Source organism: Mesitornis unicolor, unplaced genomic scaffold (genome assembly GCF_000695765.1).
Source record: "Mesitornis unicolor isolate BGI_N332 unplaced genomic scaffold, ASM69576v1 scaffold31009, whole genome shotgun sequence".
Classification (NCBI taxonomy): Eukaryota; Metazoa; Chordata; class Aves; order Mesitornithiformes; family Mesitornithidae; genus Mesitornis; species Mesitornis unicolor.
The window spans coordinates 15372-40559 of NW_010209909.1; the positions used below are offsets into that span (position 1 = coordinate 15372).

Consider the following 25188-nt stretch of genomic DNA (forward strand, 5'->3'; position numbering starts at 1 on the left):
AGGGAAGTAGGATAAGGCCATTGGTGTTTGTATTTGTGTGAGTGCTCTGAGTGTCTGTAATCTGTGTGGCTGGCAATGTATATATGTATGTACATAGCGTTCTTGTGTGTTCTGTGTGCATGTGTCTGCTGGGACTACATCTTCAGCCTTGCTAATGGTTGGATGTGGAGTGGAAGCAGTCTTGCCTCTCTCGGTCTGTTGGATCCAGCATGATAAATTTTCCTCCAACACAATTAAGATCTAAATCATTCTTTGTCAGCCCCAGGGGTAAAAGGAGAAGCAAATATGAGACATTTTATCTAAGTTCAAGGATACTGACTAGTATTCTAACTGCTTATAATACGTGTTAGGTTTTTTCCCTGTCCCTTAACAAGAAATGCTAAGAGAATTTGGAAAAAAATAAGAAAGAAAAGCGTCTGTAATTTCTCTGTCTCCTTCCTGGCTTCAATACACAGCCTGTCCTTGGGACCTTTCCTAGTTTTGTCTCCTGCTTAAATTCTTCTTCTAGCAGTATAGAAGTAATACACTCCCAAAACAGGCTTTAATTTTTTCCCCTTGTCAGTGCATTTTCTTAAATTATCAGTGGGTATGTTTCTCTAGTTTCAGTAGAACTTCTGTGTTTGTATGTACTTTATCGGTCTCTCTGACTGTAGAAGCAGTCACACTTCTACAACTGTTACAGATCCCTACCTAAAGTTAAGCCCTAAGAGCTCAAGTCGGTTTTGCAGAGTATTCTCTGATTTCTTTATAACTTGTGAACTGTATGTATAGAATTGTGCAATCAAACTTCACTTCTATGAACCACAGAACAAAGACCTTTATTGCTTAATTATTTCACTCAGGCAGTGACTACAAGAAAATATGTCATATGGTCTTGGCTTGTAGCAATATAACATTTTTTTAAAATCAGTAACATGATGCATTTGACTAAATACATACTAGGATTGACCTACCTTTCATTTCATTTTTCTCTATTTCTTTCAGTTCCTGAACAAACAGAGACTGACTCTCAGTAAGTGGCCAGCTATTATACAACACCAATGCTTGTATGATAAACTTGTGAGACTGTGGAAGAAAATGCAGTATGTTAACATGCTGAAGACATAACAATTACAGTAAGCATTCAAAAGTCCTGTAGGTTAGTAAAATGCCAGCTATTGAACTCAGCAAATAACACACATAATTAATTTACAAGCTTGAACATTACGGTAGTCACAAGAAGCTTAAAAAATTAGTGTTACTTCCACAGATTTTATTTTAATTACTGTGAAATTAAACAATTATCCATGTGTTTATCAAGTGAAAAAAAACTGGGTTATACAATAAGGAGCTACATTCCTTTAAGATTTCCATGTAAATTTCCTATGTATGCCATATGCTAAAACAAAGACTTTTGTCTTTGATTTTAAGACCTACTACAGGGCTTTGAGCCCTAATACCAGCACTCAAAAATATCTTACTTTGAGGTGACAGGGTCAGTGGGTTAGTTTAAACATAGTCTACACTAAACAGGAAATTATTCTTTTAAAAACTGTTTTCCAAATTCTAATGCCACTTCTGAGTCAAAGGAACAATTCTGGAGTTTATTTCTCAATATTTCTTGGTTTTAATAATTTGTTGCAATATAATTCAATTATCAGGAAAAATCACAGTAGAGAAACACTTGGAAAAAGAGAAGAAAGAACTGGTTTAAAAAATAAATATTATTTTTCCAAGATAGACAAATAATACTGCTGAAGTCAAGAAAAATCCATGTTTTTGACATCCCTCTGAGAAATTCAAGTAGCGGCTATTGTGTGTGTGTTACTAAAGCTTTCAGCTGACTGGCAATAGCTGTTTCTCTATTAAAACTATTTAAAATTGCCTTCTTTTACATCATATTTCAAAGAAAACTCACATTGAAGCATCAGAATTTTAACTTCATTACTGGCAGTTTTTGGCCTTTTGCAGAAAGTTATGCTATACTTAAATTTGATTTGGCAAAAGAAGAACATTTAAAGATTGAATATGTCACCTTGATTTGAAAAAAAAAAAATAAAAATTTGTTACTTGGTTATTCATATATGTACATTATCCTTTCTCTATAGCCTCATTCAGAAGATACCAACAATCTTAATTTTGGATTCCTTGTGTTTGCCTCAAGATATCAGATCTCCATATGGATGAAAAGAATTATCGACACCCTTTCATTTTGTTTAATTTTTTTTGTGTGTGGTTTGGTTTGGTTTTAGGTTGGTTTGTTAGTTTGTTTCCCATATCCCAGTTATTTGGAATCTCTTACTTGTTGCGGACTTCTATCATTATTTTGAAAGTTTTCCAAGAGGGAAGATTCATCTTCAAATATAGGTGGACCTTGTCGTACAGGTCCTGGCTTGAAATAAGTTTTGAAGTCCTTTGAAGATAAAATTTGACTTTTTTTTTTTGATCCTCCAATTTCTGGATCCTTCTTTGTATTGCTTTGAAGAATCTGGGTTTTGCTTGCTGTAAGATGATTAAAAAATGTCAGCAATAATTTCCAGAAATACTATGAATTATTGATATGAGGTAAAGAGATGCCCCCAGAAACAATGAGAAAAAAATCATTATAGTCAATTTTCTCATGCTGTATCATGGTCACAAGGTTCCAGTTAAAATTATGCCTATTCCAAATACTATCCTGATTCCATACTGCATGCAAATCACAAACCTCTTCAAAGTAAATAATAAGAAATTTGAAATAATGTATATACAACTTGTTACTGTTTATAAAGCATATAATTTTTTTTTTACAGAAGGGCCGTAACACAAGTATTAATCCAGAAAACGTAAACTTGTGTTTATTTCTAATGCCACAGAAATCTATGACATTGTCTTGCCTGAATGTCTACAGAGAAAGGGAAGAGAATTCTAAAGGGGAACATTTCAAAGAAAACTGAATAAGGGCAAAAATAACACCTCTTGGGAAGCAGCTTCACCTGTGTTACACTAACAATAGCTGGACCACCAACTAGGAAATATATAGCTTTTTGACTTCACTGAGGACAGAAGGCTTTACTCTTCCCAATGTTTATTGTAGAAGCAAAGGATGATACTGCAGCATTGCAACACTTTCAAAGAAAAATGTACAGTTTCATATGTGTTGTCAAAACATCCAGGGAAGTTCACAGGGGTTGACAGGACTATTAGATTCAGCAAAATTTACTGGTGATGTTTCAGTGTATAAGCGCCAAACAAATGCTTAAGTTTGCCATTAGAAACTCAAAGGGAGGCAGGAAATATTATTTCTTGTGGAAGTCAAACACCACAGACTTGCTGTCACATCTGTCCTTTGCATAAGGCAGTACTTCCTTTTTCCTAAGAAAATCAGTGTAAGTCAGGAAATGAAAACAAGACCTTGCAGAGAAGCTTTCTTAAAGATGTCTCCAACTTCTAATTGCAAGATATGAGTTGTTGTTCTGTATGATATTCAGAATCTTTAGCACCTAAGCTTATCCCCCTTGCTGTCCCTGTGGTAAGGAGCTCTGTGAGAGAAACTTGAATGAAGACAATAATTGGTTTCTTCTGATCTTTTAAAGTAATTACTTTTAAAGTAATGCAACTCCATGAGTGTTGCTTTGGAAGAGATATGCCTAAGCAAGCCTGTAACTGTGGAACAGTTTCCCACTTAAATAGAACCTGCTGAGTATCAGTTAGCTTCCCATGCTATGAAGGTGAAAGGAGACATAACTCATAGTGGTTAGATTATCAAGTCTTTAATCAAAGAGAACCAAAATCATGAGGTTTAAATCAATAGAGGTGCATTTGGCTGAAGAAGAAACATTATCCAGAGACCAGAATCTTGCATGTTCTTTTACATCTGTGTGAAAACCTGCTGCAAAGAAACAATTTGAAATCCAAATGGAAGAATAACTCTACATATAAACATTTCCCAATCAAGTAACTTGCCTTTAGGGTACCATTTACAATATTTGCATGTAATTTTCTAGTCAGGAAGGATCTTCAATGCCTGCCTGAGCACTGTTATCAAGGGACAGTGCAAATAATTTACAAAAAAGGGAGCTTTAAAGCAGGGAGGCCAACTAAATGTACTCCCTCTTGTAGACAACCAAGGTAAGCTCCTCTCCAGGAGGTCTGGTGTCTGGGCCTTAGGAGCTGTGCACTGCCCTCTGAAGGAGCCTACCTCTACCTATCAAGGTAGGTGGATTTCAAGGGAGGTTGAATTCCTTAGGCTGCAATTAGCTTTCATGAATGTCTCACGATCCTCAACTTCTCTCAAAATCTCTTCTCTTCCTAAATCTGAAGAGCTTAAGTATTGAAAAATTCTATAATGATTTGCTCAGGGGACAATCCTGCCATTAAGATAACCCTACTCAGAATCGTGGAATTTTCCATAAGACTAATTCTGCTTTCCGTGCTGGAAAGATAACTTAGTAAAGTTCCCAAAAATGCACACACATTAAAAATAATAGCAATTGTCACCAGGTGGTGCTGTGACACCAAATTACTTTTCTTGCTATGCACATAAATATTCAGTCTTGGCTTTTATAAGCCAAACTCTGACTAGAAGAAACTCCTACCTGCCTTGGTGCCAGATTCAAACAAATGTCTGAATGAGATTTTGATTCTTTGAGATTGGATTGTATCAGGCTGCTACAATGGAAAATAGAAGGATGATGAGCATTCACAGTCTGTGCTTACAGGACTGCTGTGCTTGTAACAACAAAATGAGTTAGGCTTGCAAAATATGCATATGTAACTCCTTCAATGGCAAGTGAATTTTCAAGGTCCAAGTCATCTGCTACATGTCAGAAGAGTTAATTATATTCAAAATCAATTGGTTTAGTGTAGTTTTTGAGCTATAAAAGACATTTATAAAATAGCTGCGACTGGAGATGAATTAACAGGTTGTAAGTGGGAAAGGGGGATAATTTTTGGTGATGCTTGCACTATAACATCATTTAAGAGTACTTCTGGCAATGCAGCAATCAATTCTATAAAAGGCTAACGTGTGATATTGAATAGGTCTCAAAAGTTTGGTGCTGGTGGTATAGCAATGGTTTCTGATTATTCCTATTCTATGAAAACACACTTTTGTAGAGAACAACTAAATTCTGACAGTATGTATCTTGTTGCATTGAGTGACAACAAATGCCCATGTGAACCTGGCATCAGTATAGAGCTTCCTGTATTGTTATTGTAAAGGACATAATTTCCTAACACTTTTGACAACAGCAAAGAAACATGCTTTTACAATGCCATAAATTGCACCTACAGACACAGGTTGGGTAATATGATACTGTCATATTGGTTATACTGAGTATATTTCATAATCTTTTAATTTAGGTTGGATGCTCTGAAAGATTTGGAACACATACAAAATGTTATCTATGATATACAGGATACAGTGATATATAGGAAAAGAACTTCAACATTAAGGCCATTTGGTCTAGTATTGTAAAAATAATAGTAATAGTAAAAAAACCAACCAAACAGCTAACAGTAACAGCTTCACAGCTGTTTCTACCAAATTACAGCTTTCTATTTGCTCACATACTCACATACTTAAATGACATCAGAATATGCATTCCACCTTCAAATACAGGCTAAAATTGTAACACTTCTTTGTAAGATCCACTGCTGAATAAGAACCTGATACGACAACCTTCCTATTTTCAATCATGTTAATATAACAAATAATTCATTGAAAGAATCACAATGGAAAAATATTTTTAAATTAGCAGAAATTATTTGTATCACAGCACATAAGAGATAGAAGCTTAATGTGTGTGTCTGATTTCAGAGGATATTTTGTAAAGTTCTTCTCACCTATGTCCCCTGCTAGTCTGGCAAACACAAAATGTCCCTCTTAGTTATCCTGCCCCATCTTCTCCCTCTCAGCATCTGTTTGAACTCATTTCTCTTTCACCTGATTGTGCCTTTTAACCTACATCAGTCTTCAGACTTTGATCTTTGCCAACAAGACAGTTTCCTGAAAGAAACTTTCTCTTACTCTTTACTGAGGCTAACTTGGCAATATATTTCAAATATTGTGATGCTGACCCTAACCTGAGCTATTTTATAGCTTTCCTGCTTGTATTTCCACCAGTCTACTATTAAGTTTACTAATCCATTCCCACATTTCAAAACCAGTAACTGAAAATAGCTATTGATTATCTTGGTAACTCAGACAGAATCATGACAGCTTTTCCATGACTTCCTTTAAAACCACAACATTGTTATCTGATGAATTACACTTCAAGAGCACAGTCTCTGTAGTATTTAATTTCACATTTCTGGTAATAACAAGGGGCGTTTAAGACAGAAATCAGGACGTTTCATGAACATTATCAAATTAGTTCTATTTTGCACACAACATTGGAAATTTATATAAATTATTTTTCTATAGGATCACATTAGAAAAGTACACAGTTTGAAATAGTGGAGGTGAGCACAAGAAATATGATGCTATTTTGGGCTTTAGTGAAGCAATAATCCAGTATTTGAACAATCTATCTTTGCCTCAGGTTCTGAATACACTCAAAGAGGCAGAAACTGATTGATTTACAGAAGATGTATTGTTTAAATGTCTTCATAAAGAGACTGGAGGCTTTAATATCTTACAACATTGATGTATAATGATGTCCATGGAGAGTACAGTAGCTGACTTGTTTATAAACTGCTTATAAACAACTGCTTTATTTAAGCAAACTTGTAATGCTTATGGAGAATGTAATTTTCAAAATGAAACCCATAAATATAGTGAAAAATTCACAATAGTATATGATCTTACAAATAAAATGGAAATAGCTTGATTAAGTGGTGAAGTGTATAGAAAACAGGGAAATAAAATATATGAAAGAAGTTAAGATAGCATGGCAGTAGCATCTTAAATCTATTACATATAAGAAGTGTAGCAGAAGCAAATATGTGGTACTTAGTTATTGTTAAAAATTACCTGCGCACTACAGGAACAACTGTTGAAAATATGCCTAAGAATTATGTACCTCATTTAACTGCATTTTTTGCTTCTGAACGGTAAAATTAAACAGCACTTCAAAATCAAATGTCAATCAACTGGCTGAGCATACTTTCAGATGACAAAATCTTCATTCCAGTTTTGTTTTAGCTTCTTTTGCGGCCCAGACCCAGTTTTCTCAAACAATAAAAATGCTAGTAGCAAATAGCTAATATTGCCTGATGGTAATCTCTTGAGTACTGGGTTTGGCACTGAGTACTGAGTACTCTAACTCCTGCAAGCCTGGAAGTGAAATATGAAAGAGGACGCCTGGATAACTTAACTCTGCCCTCTAAATTATGCAGGAGGTTATCTCACTACATTAGAAGGGAGTGACGGCTAAGCATTGCTACAAGCCTAACCTGAAGGCTCTCTTTATTAACTCTGGTTCTAAATGAGTATTTCCTAGTTGGACAGCACATTCAAGGAAACTGGATTATTTGTGTATCATTAAGAAAAAAAACCCCCATATGCCAAAACTACTAAATGATATCACAGGATCACGAGAGGCTGACTGGTCCTGGCAGAGGCTGAAAGATACCTCTGGAGATCATTTGATTCAATCCCATTGCTAAAAGAAGGGTCAGCTGGGGCAGGTTGCTTACAGCCATGTCCAGTTGAATTTTGATTATCCCCAAGGATGATATATATAATGAGATATTTGCTGTAACTTTCAAATAAATCTGTCTCAAAGGAAATTTTGTTTAAATTTATGTGTTCCCATAAAGTGTAAGTTTTTCTTAATATTTCAGTTGCTATCATAAAGAATTGACAATAGTATAATAGTATAATGGGCATTTATGCCAACTTTGCAAGTCTAGGGCAAGGTCTTCCTTCAGTGTCTTCTATTTCCATGAATACCATTGTGAAACTGTAGCAGAGGTAGAGTCAAAAATAGCCAGTTTTTATCATGGATAAATACTATATCATTTATTCAAGAGTTTTTTGCCTTGTACTCTGGGGCTTGTGGTGGATAAGAAGTCAGTAAAACATGTGCTTCTACTAAAAGGAGTGATGTTCAGGATGATGCATTTAAGCCATAAGGCTTGGTGTAATCTGTGAATTATCTAACATGTCTGAGCATCAGTTTCCTAACAGCCAAAAATTTTAAACGTTAGGATCAAACAAATAAAGGCAAGATCTTGAAAATAAAACATATTTCAATTCTTAAGGACAAATGCATAAAAATTTTCAGAACTGAGAAGCTACTTCAATAATCCAGAAAACTATTTACTTAGTTATGAAACAAGACCAAAAGACAGAGGAAGAAAATAAGGCTGGACACGTGATTTCAATCAACCCTTTCAGTGCCTTTCCTCACTGCTGAGGACCAAGGAATCCTGTTCATTGTAGCTGACTTCACTCAATCACAAGGAAATAAGGGATTCATGGAAAAAAGCAGGAAAAAACAATATTCTTTGATTATCTAAATTTACTGTAAGAATGTATATCCATCAGTGAATACAATTATCAAACACAAAATACGGTACTTACAGTGGGAACTTGAAAGCGTTTCATTACTCAAGAAATTAAAAGCAGGGATGACTGCATGGCCCTTTCCAGTGACACTCACTATTTCTTCCTCATTATCTAGGACTTGTAGTTTAAGGAACACATCTGATATAGAGGTTTGTACCTGCACTGTAGCAATATGTGATGCTGTGACTTTTACTGCATACCTAAAGAGGAAGGAAAAAAATATAGCAATATAATCAACTATATCAGATCATTCTTTTTTTAGGAGAGGACCTAAACATTGTGCTGACCTGGAAGAAAACACTTAAAATTGAGTTTGTAGTCAAGTTTTTACCGAAATCCTGTGGGCTAAGCCTCTTGTAGTGAAATTTAGTGCAGTGAATCCATAATCAAAGTAAGTGCTGCTGAAAAAAAAAGGGGTGGTCTTGCTATTTCTTTTTTCATTGCCTTATCAAATGCCAAGATACAAATTTTTCCCTCCTGCTTTACTACTACATGTTGAAAAACATGGTTAGCCAAATTAGGGAACTGTTTTAATTAAAAAGTAACTGAGCAAAAGTAAAGAAAAAGATTTGCTTTCAAAAAGGCAGAGTTATCTCATTTGATAGCTGCTGCTACTCTGGTCACCTTAAAGGACTGTGTAACTATAGTCTTAGGATGAAATTTAAATAATATTTTTGTTGTGACTCATAACTTTATATATGAATGGCTTTTTGTCCATAAATTTAAATTGTTAGACTAAACTCAGCAAGCAAGCAAGAAAACATCACCACCAAACAAAAACTCTGTCACCCTGATTTCAGCAGCCAAAAATATATAATATATATATATATATATTTAAAAGATTGGTAATATCAGAGAAAAAAAAGTAGAAGAACTCATCAAAAGAGAGAGTTTACAGAATATGAGTGCATTTGTTATATTTCCATTACATGCTTTCTTCATATGTAGTAAAACTGATTCCTTCTGTTGAATAGACTCTTATCCCAAGAAAAACCCATTGGTTTCAAATATTGATACAAATTGTCAGGAATCCAAGCAAAATGTTCTAGAATTAACCTTCGAAATACGTGTATGTAATCAGCGCTAAGCACAAGCCCTGTTTTAGTGCAGTGTGTAGTCCTTTGTGTAAAAACTTAAGTAGAATGATTTAGTCAGGGTAAGTTCTGAATGCAAACTTAGCCAGAATAAACTGATTTTAATTAACTTAATGAATTAAAAAGATTAATAAAAATTAAATAATCACATTTATTAAATATGTTTTCCTAAAAGAATCAGCATGCTAAAATGAAATTTATATTCATTTTTCTGCCAACACGGTAAGAGGGAAATTGTCTGATGTATCAGAAAAGATGTTGTATTTCTGTATTATTTAAAGCTTTATCTGAATAACTGAAAAAATATATAAAAATTTAAGTCTCCCTACCTACAAAATCTTGATTTTAATACATATTTAATCCCCACAATTACTATGGAATTTCAGTAATTGACATATGGATAAAATTTCAAGATTGAGCTTACAGAAATACAAAATATTACAAAATATTACAAATGTTACTATTATTTTAAAGTTATAGTCTGTGTACTTCATGCCTGTTCTTCATTAAGCAGTGGCAATATTTCAGAAAATAACACTTTCACAAATGAAATGTTAAATTTGGTATTGCACATTGATGTCTCCTAAAATGTAGCTATTTGCCTTAATACCCTGCCTTTATAAGAAAGAGGAAAGAACAATTCAGTCAAGGGTGGTCCATATAAAAAGAAGAATTTAATCACTCGTGAATGTTTACCTGAACATTACATGCTGGTCATTGGGTATGTAAAACTCTCTAATTTCTTTAGTAGAATAGACATTATTTACAGCCTCACGAGAGAGAAATGGGAGTGGACTATGAGAACCGATGAGCCGAAGCCTCCATCTTCCAGCTGCCACAGGTAGGTCACCAGTATGTGCTTCAGCCATAAATGTGTATCCTTTCTGAAAGAAGAAAACAAATTATTTTTACTTGGAAATGAAACTACTCAAAATGCACTCTGAGACTATATGCAAGACACTTTTTGTCCATGTTACACTTTTTAATATGATAAGATGGCCTTCATAAGCAAGAATCTTATAGTTCTGTTATAGTCTTATGCAGCATCTCTTATTACAAGAATTACAATTAACAAAAAGTTACACAGCAAGTCAAATCCAATCTCATCTGACTTCAAAGCTGGTAGATATTTTTAGAAGCAGGTTCAAACTCCTGAGGTCACTTTCTAACCAAATAATTTGATGATTCTAAGTTGTTTAATAAGGTCAAAATGGTAAGTTAATAAGTTAATTTTGCAGGTGGGGAGACTTAAATTTTTATTTCTTTTTTTCACCTATTCAGATACACAAGTTTAATAAATTTTCTTTTTTTGTACATCATATGACTATGCAAAGAGCTCTTAGATAAAACATATATATACACACCTCGGGGTTCTGTAATGTTACCATTCTTTTTCTTGTAAAACCAGTAGCAGTAGTATCAATCAAATTATTTTCATTTGCTATGAAATACTTTTTCCCCTCTTTATATCTGACCAGAGCTATATGTGGTGGTGGTGACAGTAGTAGCAAATGTAGTAGTAGATATAATGAAGAAAGAGTAAAAGACTGCATAAGCAAAGAACTTTCGCTCCAAGATCTGAGACAACCACATCAAACTTATACTCTGCCATTGCTGGGAAACATCTCACCTCTATGCCAGATGTAAGAAAGATGTGTATTCTAAAGTGTTGATAGATTTGAAAACTGTGCAACAATTTTGTTATTGTTGATACTTTTAACTCCAAAGGTGACCACAGCTGAAGATAAGGAAACTAATATTGTGGCAATTCACACACAAGAAATTTAGCAAAAGCTAACAGTCATCATGCATTTGAAGGCAAAATTAGAGAAAGACAAAATGTAAACATGAAAATTACTGCATTCAGTGATGAACCAGAGATTTAAAAACACCCCTTTTATGCTGTAGGCAGTGTGAAAGTATGGGTGAATGTAATTTTCTGTGTGGAAATTTACAGATTAATTCTCTCTTTAAATCTGAGGTTAAATTAACATTGCCCCTATTTTTAATAATGTCATTGCAAGTATAGCATTAAATGTCAGGATATTAATCTTACTTTTATGAAGATGTTGAAAAATAAAAAAAAATGATAAAAAATGCAATACACAATTAATAAGCCTAATGCAGATTTATCTGCTCATTATGAGTTCTGAGAAGAGGAATATGGGAAACCAGAATATAGTTTAAAAGATTTCAAAGTTTGATTTTATTTTCTATTTGAAAAAAAAGGAGGCAGTATGAATGTGATTAGGCACATTTGAAGGCAGGGGCAGGAAAAACGGATATAAGGAGTGCAATGGCCAGTTGCAATGTAGCAAGAGAACTCAGGATTAAGTCCCTTCTCCAAATTCTCTAAGCTAGCCCTACCAGCCTGCTATTTCAAACATTAAAATTTCATGTTCCACCCAAGAAATAGTCCAGATGAAATCTCTTTGAAAGGTTTTCTTTCTTGGCAGTATCCTGCTAAATTTCAGTTAAAAGAAATCAGTATCTTCCAGTAAGAAAGCTTTGTTGAAAAATTCTTATAATAAATAGGGTTGTGATTTCAGGACTATCCAATAATGCAGGGTTGTGACTTCAAGACTACTGGATATTTAGAATTAAAGTAAAGGAAATAATTCACAATTCCAATATGTGCAATTGTAACGGTAAGGCACTTTATACCCTTTAATCACTACAATGTAATAGCAACCATTCAAAGCCATGATTCAGGAGAACTCATTTATTTAATATGTAGTTAAGCATATCAGTAAATATGTTCTTAACAAGTACACTTGGAACCTGAGAGGGATTTAGCTAGATATTCAAGTGCTTTCTGACAGCATGTTGTGTATGAGAAAAACAGTTTCTGTTGTATACCTTTTTAGAAAGACAAGGTTCTACAGTCTTAATGTTCACAATAAATATGCAGAAAATTTAGATTTAAGATTAAAAAAAATGCTTGAGTGGGCACTTTCTGATTATTATAAGCAATTAGAAAGCACAACAACTGAATTTCGCATTTGGTAGGAACACTGAGTTTGTCACTACTGAGAAATAAGCAAATAGATCTAGACAACCCCATCAGATTTTTGTCTCTTTCTTAAAAGCTTTTAAGAGGTTTTATTACCTACTTAGATATCTTTTTACAATTGACTCTCCCTAGAATCAGAAAGGGCTCTTTTCTAATAAACCACCTAAACTAAGTTTTTGGTAAAATAAGATAATTTCTTTATGTCCTTCTATGACTAGTCAAGACAAATACCGATGAGTGTCCTTGCTCAAATAGACTTGCATTGTCTAGACTAAATATGGTGTTAGTGATGATTTCTTAAACTCTTATCTTTGCTGGTCAGCTGAACTTGAGGAATGCTTATCTGTAGCCTTTTCTACAATCATTTCAAAAGAATTGTGAATAATAAAGACAGCAAAAATAAAAAAAAAAGGCACAAAACCCCCAAACCAACAAAATACTCAAAAAAACTAACCAACTGTATCCAGCAGTAGAAAAAATTACCATGGAAGAAGAAAGTGTAATGAAAAAAATCCAAACAATGTAAAGCAAGTACCTAGTTTCTCTCTAAATTGTAATGTCTGCAGAAAAAAAGTCAGACATTATTACTATTGTGCACATTTTATCTTTACTGTCAATCACTCTTAAATGAACTTTAATCTGTTCCAGGAGAGTCTCTGCAGTAGAATAATAGTATCTGTTGACAGAATTTCTTTTTAGCTCTGTTGTAAATTGCAAATTCATAGTTTTGATGCAGAACTATTAACTGATATGTTTATTCTAAAAAAAAAAAAGTTTTCTACTATAATATTGATATTTAGGAATTCAGGCAGAATGCATAATTTCTTGCTTGATGTATTACACCATTGACTATTTTTTACAAAAAAGAAAGGTAATAGTCAGATTAAAATAATACCACTATACTCTGTATTTCATAATAAATGCAGAATGTCTTGTCAAAACATCAATAAAGCTTTCAATAGTTTTTGCAGATCCACTGAAATATTAATGAACCATTCATAGATAGGAAGAACACAAGATAAATTGTACAGTATAAAGTTATATTTTTACTGAGAAACTCAGTAGCAGTGATTAAGAAAAGTAATGAGAACAAGTAGAAAAACACAGCGTACTTGCACACTTCTGCTTCAACACTCTTAAACCAAAATCACTCTTTACTGATAATATTTAATATTATAAAATGTAAGACATGAGTTTAGAGAATCAAAGAATGGTTTGGGTTAGAAGGGAACTTAAAGATCTTCTAGTTCCAAGCCCTCTGTCATGGGCAGGGACATCTCCCAGGTGTCCCAGGTCGCTCAAAGTCCCATCCAACTTGGCCTTGAACACTCCAGAATAGTAACAAAAAGCCCTCCTTTAGGTGTGAACTCCTTTAATAAGGAAGGTCAAGAAGAAAATAAAAAGGGTCATTTTCATTAGTTAATGACAGAATCACTGAGGCTACTGTGCTATATCCATGAAAAAAAAAATTATGGCATGTACCAGGTGGGTTATGTGCATAGCAAAAGAAGCACTTCCAATATTAAAACCACTGTACAGCACAAAGTGTTGGCAAGATCTTATTTGAAATATTGTGTATAATTCTGAACATCTTTATTCAAGAAAAATATGTTAAATGAGAGGAGGCCTGAGAAAGAAGTAGTAAAATCAAAGAATTGAAAAACCTGCCTTACAAGGCAGAACTGGACAGCCATATCCTGCTAAGCAGGACAGATGCTGAGATAAGATCTGAAATAAATCTGAAGTTGTGATTGTTCTTTCCACAACTCACCACTTTCCTGAAAAGCAGTAAGTAGTGTTCATCATGGAGATTTGCTTTTGAATCCTGCCACTTGCCACTGTTGTTCCACACTGAATTGTCCTGTCTGGTGAAATCCACACCCCTCTGAGAATCCCAAATTAGTTTGGAGAGCTTGAAGAGCTTGTCTGCAACCCTCCTTCTTTAAGTACATTCCTACAGCAGTAGCAGTCCTTATCTGTCACGTTCAGCTAACATTCACTATAAACACTAGATAAGGCATGTTTATTCTAGTGCAAAAAAAAGTCTGGTGAAATTGGAAGTTACAAAAGAAAGAAAAGGAAACTGCTCCTACAGTGTTAGACTGTAACTGACATCAATTCCTAGTAATTGACAGATAAGACTGAAATGACTAAAATGTGAGCGTGCCTTCATTAAAAGGTCAACTGTGAACATGTGGCTAGAATAGTTAATATTAGAGGTAATATTAAAGAGGTAAGAGGAAGGCCAGATTAGGAAAAGTAGTAGTAAATGATTACATAGATAAATTAAGAGTTTGGGTTAGTTAGCTCTGATGAACTTCTGAACTGTCTGAAGAGTAAATAAATACAACTTACAACAATCACAAAGCTTTTAAATGATGTTTTGTAACTGATGGAGGACAGGGAAGGTACTGGAAGACTATAGAACTGCAACTTTGTATTTAGGTGGACAGTGAAATATAGAAAATTATCAGCTAGCATGATTCCAGTGTCTGAAAACATCATGAAATAACTAATAAAACGAACTTCTTGCTACACCCTCAACACAGCAAAAAAACTACATAAAACAAGTCCTGTCAAACCAATCGAGCTTCCATTTTAATAGGAAAGCACGCTATGGGAAGGAAGGAGAAAAGGTAGGAGAGAAGGGAGGAGAAGGGAGAATGTTTAATTAGTTGATATCACAAAGCTAAGAAGGACTGTAAGTTCAGAGGAAGGAAAAAAAGGATTTAAAAATTATTTTAAACTAGGGAAATGGTCTGAAAAAAATAGCATTAAAATCAGTAGTGAAATACACTGAAATAAACTACAGAATTCAATTATTCAGGAAAGCACCTAGGGTTACAGAAGTACATGAGTCAATAACAGTAGTGTTGCAAAATAGAACAAGCATCACAGTTGGATATACAGGAAGTAAAGCCCACAAGACATGTACACTAATTGTTCCTTTCATATCATCATTGATATGTCCATAAGTTAATCCTTGGTGCAAAGTTTACTGTGCTCAGTGCAGTGCATGATAAACAAGGAAAAAAACAACATTGAAAAGAGTCCAGAGGAGAGACTAATGAAGAGTGTAGGACAAGTAACTTACAAGGAAAGATTGAGCAAACTGCCTTTTTAGCCTAAAGATGAAAAGGCAAGAGGATGGGAAGCTGTGATAATTATTTAACAATATAGTTATTTTTTAGAGGTAATTTACACTTATGCTTCTGAGGTAACATACAGGCTTTGAGGGGAAACATATCTAAAGCTGTATTTAGCTTGAAGATGCATGTTAATTTAATTATTGTAAGCTTATAAAAGGCTATTCAAACCTCATTCTTAGTTTGGCCTCTGACACTTGAAGGTTGGTCTGTCAGATGGCCAAGCATCTACAGTAACCATATTGTCATGGAGTAGCACAGCACAGGGAAGTTGAATGATATTCAGTTTTATAATGATAATATATTATTTCCCACTGTTTGGATGTTTTATTTTCCTCCGTTTAGAGACAGTAAAAAAAAAAACAAAGGAAATTAAGGCTGTGCACAGAAGCAGATAAATGATAGTCTATTTTCAAACATGCTTGTAAATAAGGGTGCACTTCTAAGCAGAACATTATGATGTAGGTGACAATGTCCACAGAATATAGGAAGTTATTATTATTTTTAAAATTATACTTTTCACAACCACTCTTAGCATTTACCTTATTTTTGGGATAAACATGAGGTGCTACTTTGAAAAAGACATGTGGCATTTCCTCAAGTGTGTCGTTATCAATGACATGAAGTCTACAGGAACGGAGAGTGGTATACACCTTTGGCACTATAAGCATATCTTCTGGAACATGAAATATTTCTCTAAAAAAAAATCAAATTATATTAAAGTTATTTTCACAAATAAAAGTATATGTGTAACATGAAGTAGAAGTATTCATTAGAATTTAAGGAAATCAGATTTATGTAAAATTACATTTTTAAAGCAGATTAATAAAAACCCATAATGTATCAGCACTACTTCCCCATAATAGCTGCATAGGGCTGTATGAAACTCACCTGAAAACCACAAACCACATATTTGGTGGCTGATCAGCATACATTACAGCATAGTCAGCAAAAGACATCTTACACCACTCATCTTCATAGCAAGGAAACTTCTCAATTGATTTACAGTTTCTTCTAAATATTTCTCTGGAAAGCAGAAAAGAAGATAAATATTAAAATCTAATCAGGAGTGCACATATAACTTGACTTTAACTTATGCTAAACATGAAGAACATTCCTTTGTGCATGAGTGTAAAATAATATGAAATGTGTTACTAATGTTCCTCTAGTAGCTGTTCAGTCTTAAAAACTAATAAATCAGGTAGGGATCAGATCTTTTAGAGCTAATGGCCAGTAACGGCCAATACTTACATACAAATAGTTGTATCAGTCAGTCTATCCACAAGTGCAAATGCTTCAGATATCCCAAAATGTTATAGTCGCTACAAAATTTTAGTTTATTTTTTTTAAATAAATATCAGTCAGCATTACTTCCATTTTCTTATATTAAGCTATCACTTTAAAGCTTTTTGGAACAAGAAAGCAATAAAAACAAAACCAAATAAATTTAAAATGGGATTAAAGACATTACTTTCACACGGGGAGGAACCTAAGACTGTAAATTCAGAAGTTATTTGTGAGGCAAATAAGCTCTCAGGTGTTATGTAGTTCTACAGAATTAGAGCTAATCTTGCTGGCATCTAGCTGACACCATGATTTTTTATTTACCATATGCATATCAAAAATTTATATACCTCTGGACAATGCGATGTGAAGACCAGCATATAAAATTCACTGTTATGTGAACAGGTGGGAAGGATGAAGGGCAAAAGAAATATAATGTCTTACTCCATCTTTTGGCTCCTTCCAGTGATTTTCTCTGGATATTATGAATGAAAATGTGCCTACATAGAGGTGAAGTAGAGGATATCCTTCTCCCAGCCACTCTCTCCGTGTGGCATTATTCTTTTACTACCTGCTTTCTGAAATAAGTAAACACTGTATTTTTATATTTTTTTAAACTGTCTTTCTATTGGTCTAATTCAAAGTTTGGTTTATATAGTTTATATAAAGGAGGCAGCCTAAAGAAACCTCACAACGTCCTTTTCAGTGATACATGCCTTTTTTTCTGTGTCAAATATGAATGCGTTCAAACTGTTCAACTGCAAAAGTTTTATCCACAAAATTTGGATAATGCTACTTTGATGTTCTGTTATTCCTAGATAGTAATTGAAATTACAGAAAAATGTCTCCACATTCATGTTTTTAGCAATGATAATAGTTGACCTCTACTCACTTTCTTTAAGGTAAGTCACAGAGTGGATGCAAACATCACAGAACAGTTTGAAATCTCAGTCCATGAAGCTTTGCAAAGGTTCCTTACACCACTGACAAAGAGTGCACACACACTTTTTACATCAAAAGTCCCTCAGAAACCTCAGACTTTTAATTAATTGAAAAACATAGTAGGGACACAAATGAGATTACATGAGGTGTATGAAAAGCAGCTGGCAGCCCTAGCACAAACCAAGAAGTTTTAGGGCATTTTAAACTGATGTTTGTGTTGTACGATGGTACTGCTTCTGGCCTCCAGTAAGTCTGAGGTTAGAGAATAGGAAGACATTTACCGTAATACAGAACTTTCAAAATTCCTATGTGTTTCTTTATTGGCCAAGGTGTTAGCTTGTTATATTAAATGACAGTCTGTCAGCTAAAAACCAAACAAAAACCAAAATTACATTAGCATGATTTTAAACACTTGAATGTATCCCCTGGGACAATGCTTAAGAGTCAGGCCTATAAGTTTTAAAAATCTGGAGGTAGACTAAAACCTACATCTGATCTTTGTTGATTTAGAGATGCTGCAAATTTAAAATTGAGGTCTAACATTTGGAACAAGGCTGTGCCTGCAAAGTCCTGATCCGATTGGCATAAAAAGGTTTTACAAGATACAATTATGCTAATTAGAGGCACTAAAAAGTGAAATAAAATTATACCCCAAAGAAGTGTTCATCAAATTGCTGTTTATAAGGAGTGAGGATTTATACCCGCAGCCAGTAATTTTTGCCAGTTCTTACTACTCACCCCTGGCAGAACTGATCTACTGCTAGATCAGATGTGTAAACACTTGTAGAGAGATTTTTGAAGGACTTCATGAAAATATGTGATCCACAAAGTGTGTCATGTTTGCAGATGAATTAAGGAACACTGCTGAAATTAGAATAGCTATCTTTGCAACAGCTGTAATTGAGCATCAGGGAAAGCACTAACCTAGAACAACATCTACTTTCCTTCATGTGTTACAGATAAATTGTCTGATGATGTAAACGGTGGTACAATTAAACATTATAGTTCTCTCCTTCCTAACATCAACCAGGAGTCCTTAACAGATAGCATGAATCAAAATACTTCTTTAAATTAACTTGTTAGCTGTTTAATTAAGGACTCAGTATCAAATATATTCTTACAAAACAGCCTATAGGATATTAAAAAATGAAATTCAGGAGAAATGTAATATTCCAGCTCAAGCTGTAGGAAACAACCTGTAACACACATACCTAAAGAATAGATTTGCTATAGTTTTACTCATGAATGGTACACAGAATAAAGCAGAGCATATCACGTATCTTCACTAAAAACATCTAATTCCTTCCAACAGACTTCTGTAATTTTAAAAAACAGTTTTGTAATTTTAAAACTAGTAATGCTCTTCCCATATTTACTTTGTGAACCAGCAATTTATGGTAATTCCATGGCCACAATAAAATAGTTTAATTTATTACATGATTACCTTAACAGCATTACAGCACACTCTTCAAAATTTAACTCAATTGCAGCCCACAGTTTTTGCAAGGTTTCTTTGACATTAGCATTTTCTTTAGTACCTGGAAAAAATAAAGTTAGAAAATGTATATGTCATCTAAGTTTTGTATTGTTCTAAATATATACCTGCCAAATACTTGTGAAAAATGTCACTCACAAAGGTAAATTGTCTTATGAATCACTAGTTTTTATTTGGAGTTTTACAGGCATCTGAGATGAAAACTAATTTCTTCTTTGACAGAGGAAATTCCCTTCATCATGACCTTTGCACTTTTCAGCACTCCTACAACTGCAAAAATGATGTGATCAATATTTTCTCTGGTTTGCAGTTTTTTCACTGAAACATGTTGTAGTCATATGAGGTGATCTCTTTCCTTGTAGAATACACTGTTTACCTCCAAGCAGCTTTTATTTGCAGATACTATGAAGAGGTAGTTATGTGCCTAGGTAATCTGTGTAGCTAAAAAGAAGAGAATTAAGCAGCTCCAGTGGGTAATTCAGCCCAACATCAAAACTAAGTTTTCTACATCTCAGATGACAGGATGTTTTGCCATCTCAAAATGTCTACTTCTGTCCACAGAATACACATGAAGACTAGGCAACAAGTTCAACTTTTCAAGACTAAAGTTATTTGAAATCGTTCTTTATCACATAAATGGAAGGGGAAAACTTAAAAAAAAAAGAGGGGGGAGTAATAACACTTTACTGTAATGACAAGTGAGAAAAACATTATAGATAATGGTATAGATAATGGCGGAAAGGAGGAGAAGAATAGTATGACTGAAAAAAGGAACACAACCAACAGTAAAGCACTTAAACAAAATACCAGAATTAAAGATTACAGAGTATTGAAATACAGAAAGACATGATAGACAATGGAAGAAAAGAGTTAAGATACTCACATAGTACTCAGATGACAAAAATCTAAAATCTAAACTTCAAAAGCTTCTGGGCTCTGAGATTCATAGATTCATTAGACTACGTGGTAGGAAAGCTTAGAGAGGACTGAACTAAAGGTGATAGTCTGGGGGAGAAAGGCAGCATCAGATTTACTGATGAGGAAATGAAGGTAAAAAAGATTTCTTGATGAGATCATCTAGTGCAGGTAAATATACAGGCCAAAAAAACCCCCAGCAATGATGGCAATTCAAGAAGGAACTTCCGGCAGAATGGGGATGACTTACTAAGGAGGGAATGCATAGCTCACAATGGAGCCGTTTTCTTTGTCATGATCCTCAGGCATTCGTATACTGTAAGGCTAGAAGAAATCACTGTGATCTAACTTTCTGTGTTACAGTCCTGTTAACATATTAATTGCTATTTCATCACATATAAATGACTTATTTTTTTTTAATTTGATGAGTAGTTGTTTGATTTTAAAGGCTTCAGCAGTACAACACAAATCTTGGTTTATTCCAATAAATACCTTATTTTGTAAAATAAATAAAACCTTTTCTAGTTTGAATGTGTCTAGATTCAATTCACAATCTTTGAATCTCAGACTAAAGATCTTCCTGTTAACCCTTTGGATCTCAGGTGAAAGACCTTTTTGCTATGAAATTCCTTTTCTTATATGGGTACTTACAGATTATACTGAACTAATTTGTAATCTTCTCTTTTTTAAATTACAAACTAACATCCTGCAAGAACAAGGTCATTCTTTAATCCTGATCCTTACACCTCTACCCAGAATTTCTCAGTTGTTACCTATCTTTCTTCTTGGACTGTGGACACTGCACTCGGATGTGATATTCCAGCTGAGACAACAGAATTTCTGAATAAGAAATGTAACACAAGCCTCTGACTGCTATGTAAGGTTCTTCTATTTATACACATAAGAATGAAAGATAGTATCAGTATAATATCTTCTGAGCACAGTGCTGGCATATTTTGAACACAGTACCAGCCTTTGATGCTATGTTCTGTTGATTATCCATTATGATGCTTAGGTACTTGTATGGACTTCACTTACTTTTTCAGAAAAAAGAACATTTAGCCCAGCTCTGAGCTACATCTACATTAATGTAGATTCTGTTTTTAATATCTTCGAAAATCTAGGGCAGGTGTCTTTCCTCTGCTTTTTAGTATCGTATGTGCTAATTGAGTGGTTAAGTTGAGCACTATTCTTAGTTTTACAAGAGATTGGAGATTCATCTGTAATGGTCTTTTGCATTTCAGTTCAATTTTAGTAGACATTAATTAGTAAGAAAATCCTTAAAGTGAATATTTCAATAAGGTGAAGTATGAAACATTTTTTTAAAGGCATTTTTAAAGGACACACCTGGTTTTCTGCTCTTTAGTACTTTCTTAACATAGGTCATTCTCCAGATAGCTTGAAGTTTAAGAGCTGCTGCTTCTTCTTCAGGAGTGGGAATTTGGTTTTGCAAGCTACTAAGGGAATTATTCTTCTCAAAGTTATCTGAAAGAGGAGGAGAATAAGCAACAACAATAAAGCTGGAAGTCCTGTAGCTGCTTGCAATTAAGTTAAAAACAGAAGAAAACAAAAAGAAATTTAAAAAAAACCCCACAAAACAATGAGAGTGCTATATTCCAAAAAGACTGGTTTCTACATAAAACTTCTATTTATGACAAAAATACCACTCTTAAATTTTTGCTTTTACCATGATAGAATTAGACATTATATACTGTGTAATTACACAAAGTCAGCATGCAACCACTATGCTAGTTCCAAATACCAAATTATTGAATTTGTACTTTTCTTTACGAACAGCTATTGCAGCGCATCTTCAAAAAGCTGAAAATCACAGGGCCACAAGCCCTTCTGTTTTCACATACTGCTATTGATTGCAGAACTGTTCACCTCTACCAGTTCAGATATAGCCCAATAGATGTTTCCCATCTCCATGGCCTTTATATGAGACCCAGGCTGGTGAGTTCAGTTTCCAGCTCACCTATCACTGTACCAAGACCTCATTATCGCCCCTACTCCCTCAGAACAGAGCCGTGAAATGCTGATAGGGGAATACACATAGTGTGTTGGCTTGGTGTTGACCCATGAACAAGCAGAAAAGTTTATTTGCTGGGGATGTCAAGTGGACTCTATAACTAGAAATAAATAACTCTGTCACTAGAAATAATACATGAATGATATTAATAGAAACTATCAAAGGTTCCCTAGAACATGCAGAAAACTGAAAATGCTGAAAGTTTAATGAAATTATGTATTCTTAAACATTTAATTTCTTTTTTTTGAATGCAGCTGTCTCCATTTCTTTAGAGTTCTGGGATGGAACGTGAACAAAAGGATATCCTTATTCCAATGCAACCTTTATTAAGCAGGGCAAAATGTATATCCAAGATCTTTATAGCTGGTAAATTGAACAAAAGCCATGATCTGCAGCACATCAGGTAAAAAAAACGTATCTGCAGATGCTTGTTAATGCTTATCTATACTGACAAATGCAAACTGAGGAAGACAAAGGGCAATTTTATAAATTTTATATATTAACAAAACATGAACAGGCTTTCTGGAACAAAGAAAAGTATAATTTCTATTCTGAGAGTCTCCGACGTGCTTGTCAACAGTAGAAGGCTTAGGCATCTCATAAGAAATGAACCATGCTTACTTAGGCAAGAAAGCACCAGATTAGTGAAGAGTTAGCTTCCTTGAAAATAAGAATGAAGTGATTAGCAATACCAATACAGTACCTGAAAACAAAGTGTCATCTTCAGAAAACACAGTGTCATCAAAATCCAAAGTGAAAGATCTGAAGGCAAATTTACAGTTGTGAAGAGACTTCTTGCCTAAGACATACTTGATCAAATACCAAAATGCACTATTGAAAACCTAAAATCAAAAAGACGAAAAGCATTCAAAGAATGATTCATTTTTAAAAGCTGATTTATATAGCTTCTCATTATTGTTTCAAAAACTGTTTAGCTCTTTTTTTTAATGTAAAAGTGAATCTTTAACTTCCTTTAACAAATATAGTATCTGAAAATGAGTCCTAACTGTAGGACTACAATGTTTCGAGTCAAGAGAAAACCTGTTTTATGCCTGGCTTATTGTATTGGGTTTTCTGTGAGGGGTTTTGGATATTTTTGGTAGCAGGGTGGGGCTCTAAAATGTCAGGCCCACCTCTGACCAGGGCCAAGCCAATCAGCGCTCCTGCAGATTAGCATATGTAAGAGGAGTGCAGTGCATGCCCCGCTCTCTCATGCCCCAGCCCCAACCAGCGTGGTGCCAGGTGCAGGCGGCATGGCTCCGGCTCTGCCTGGCTGAGCTGGGCTGGGTCAGCTCTGCTCCAACTTAAACTCAAACCCCATTGCAGCTCTAGCCCCCAAAAAAGAAAGGCGGGAACTCTTCAGAACCATCAAAGGGACCTTCAGCAGAGAAAGGAGTGGGACATGAGAACAGCTGTGCAGACAGACACCAAAGTCAGTGAAGGAAGAAAGGAGAGAGAGGAGGAGGAGGTGCTCAGAGCCGAGGTTTACCCCTGCAACCTATGGCAAGAGCACAGGTCGACCCTCCTGCAGCCTGTGAAGGCTCACCGGTGGAGCAGAGATCCACATGAGAAGGTGGCTGCTCTTGAAGATGTTGTGACTTCATGGGCACTGTGTGCTGGTGCAGTTTGTGTGTGAGGTAACTGCAGCTGTGGGTGGACCCACATTGGACTTTTGTGGAGGACTTTTCTCCAGTGGAAAGTGTGCCAGGTGGAAGCAGAGGAAGAGTGGGAGGGGTCCTCCCTACCCCTGAAAAGGAAGGAGCAGTAGAGATCACATGGCATGAACTGACTGCACCCCTCATTCCCATCAGCCTGCACTGCTGGGCAAAGCAGAGGAGGTAAAGAAATGGGAAACAAAGCTGAGCCCAGGAAGAAAGGAGGGGTGAGGTGAAGGTGTTTGACTTTAAGATCTGGTTGTATCTCTCACTGTTTTACACTGATGTTATTGGTAACATTAAAATTGTTTTGTTTTGTTTTTTCTTCCCAATATGAGTCTATCTTTTGCCCGTGATCATAAGTGGTGAGAAAAAAGCCCTCCCAATCCTTATTTTGTCTAGCACCTTTTTGTGTGCATCATGCTGCTCAGTTGCCCACTGGGTTAAAACCATGACACTTATTAAATATAGGACTCACTCTACAGCATATGTTTTTATCACCCAAAAATATGTTTGTAATTTATGTGAAGTGAGTTGATGGTCTCATACCAAAGGACAGAAGAATACATTATAATCACCATTGTGAAAACTGGCAGTCTAATTAGAGGTTTCAGAACACAGACCAACAACCAAATGGGCATGCTTACTGAACTAGGAGGTGGCACCACAAGGAAAAATAGAAATATACTGATGGGCAAGAGGGGAAGATTTGATGTCTTACTTATATGACTAAACTGATGGCTCTATTTTTATTCTTGACATATTAATGCTTTTTGAAGAGTAGAAATGTAGTCTCTTTTTCCTTTTTTTTAAATAGACATTTTAGAGTGTATTTTAAAGGATTTGTTTAATAATTTTAATTGAAGAACATAGTAATAACTTACAGAAAAGAAATAATTTTTCATTGTCCTCATCTCCAGATTTTTATGCTTTCTGGAAAAAATATCCTAAGTTATTTATTTTAATAGTAATAAACACTTTCTTTATTTTGAAAGGTTTAAGACTGGTGAAGGAAGAAGCTACTTTACTGCATTCTTATGTTCAAAATAATTTTTCACTGATAGATAATTTCTGTATTTTCATTCTTCAATCACTGTTGGCCTCCTATTTATCTCATTTCTGATTTTTTATTCCTGTAA

The 25188-nt window shown here is 34.7% G+C and overlaps 1 protein-coding gene across 1 annotated transcript in view; it reads right to left on the reverse strand.

The window, feature by feature from the left end:
- LOC104535546 (androglobin-like) overlaps positions 1-23649 on the reverse strand; it is a 38657-nt gene extending 15008 nt beyond the window's left edge. The window contains exons 1-10 of the mRNA XM_010193014.1: positions 23623-23649; positions 23098-23236; positions 21710-21847; positions 19397-19490; positions 16618-16752; positions 16269-16422; positions 10264-10451; positions 8489-8673; positions 2282-2481; positions 954-1065 (exon numbers count right to left, since the gene is read on the reverse strand). Of these exons, the coding sequence (XP_010191316.1) occupies positions 954-1065; positions 2282-2481; positions 8489-8673; positions 10264-10451; positions 16269-16422; positions 16618-16752; positions 19397-19490; positions 21710-21847; positions 23098-23236; positions 23623-23649 (1372 nt within the window). The remainder of the gene's footprint in view (positions 1-953; positions 1066-2281; positions 2482-8488; positions 8674-10263; positions 10452-16268; positions 16423-16617; positions 16753-19396; positions 19491-21709; positions 21848-23097; positions 23237-23622) is intronic.
- Between the last annotated feature and the right edge of the window lie 1539 nt (positions 23650-25188).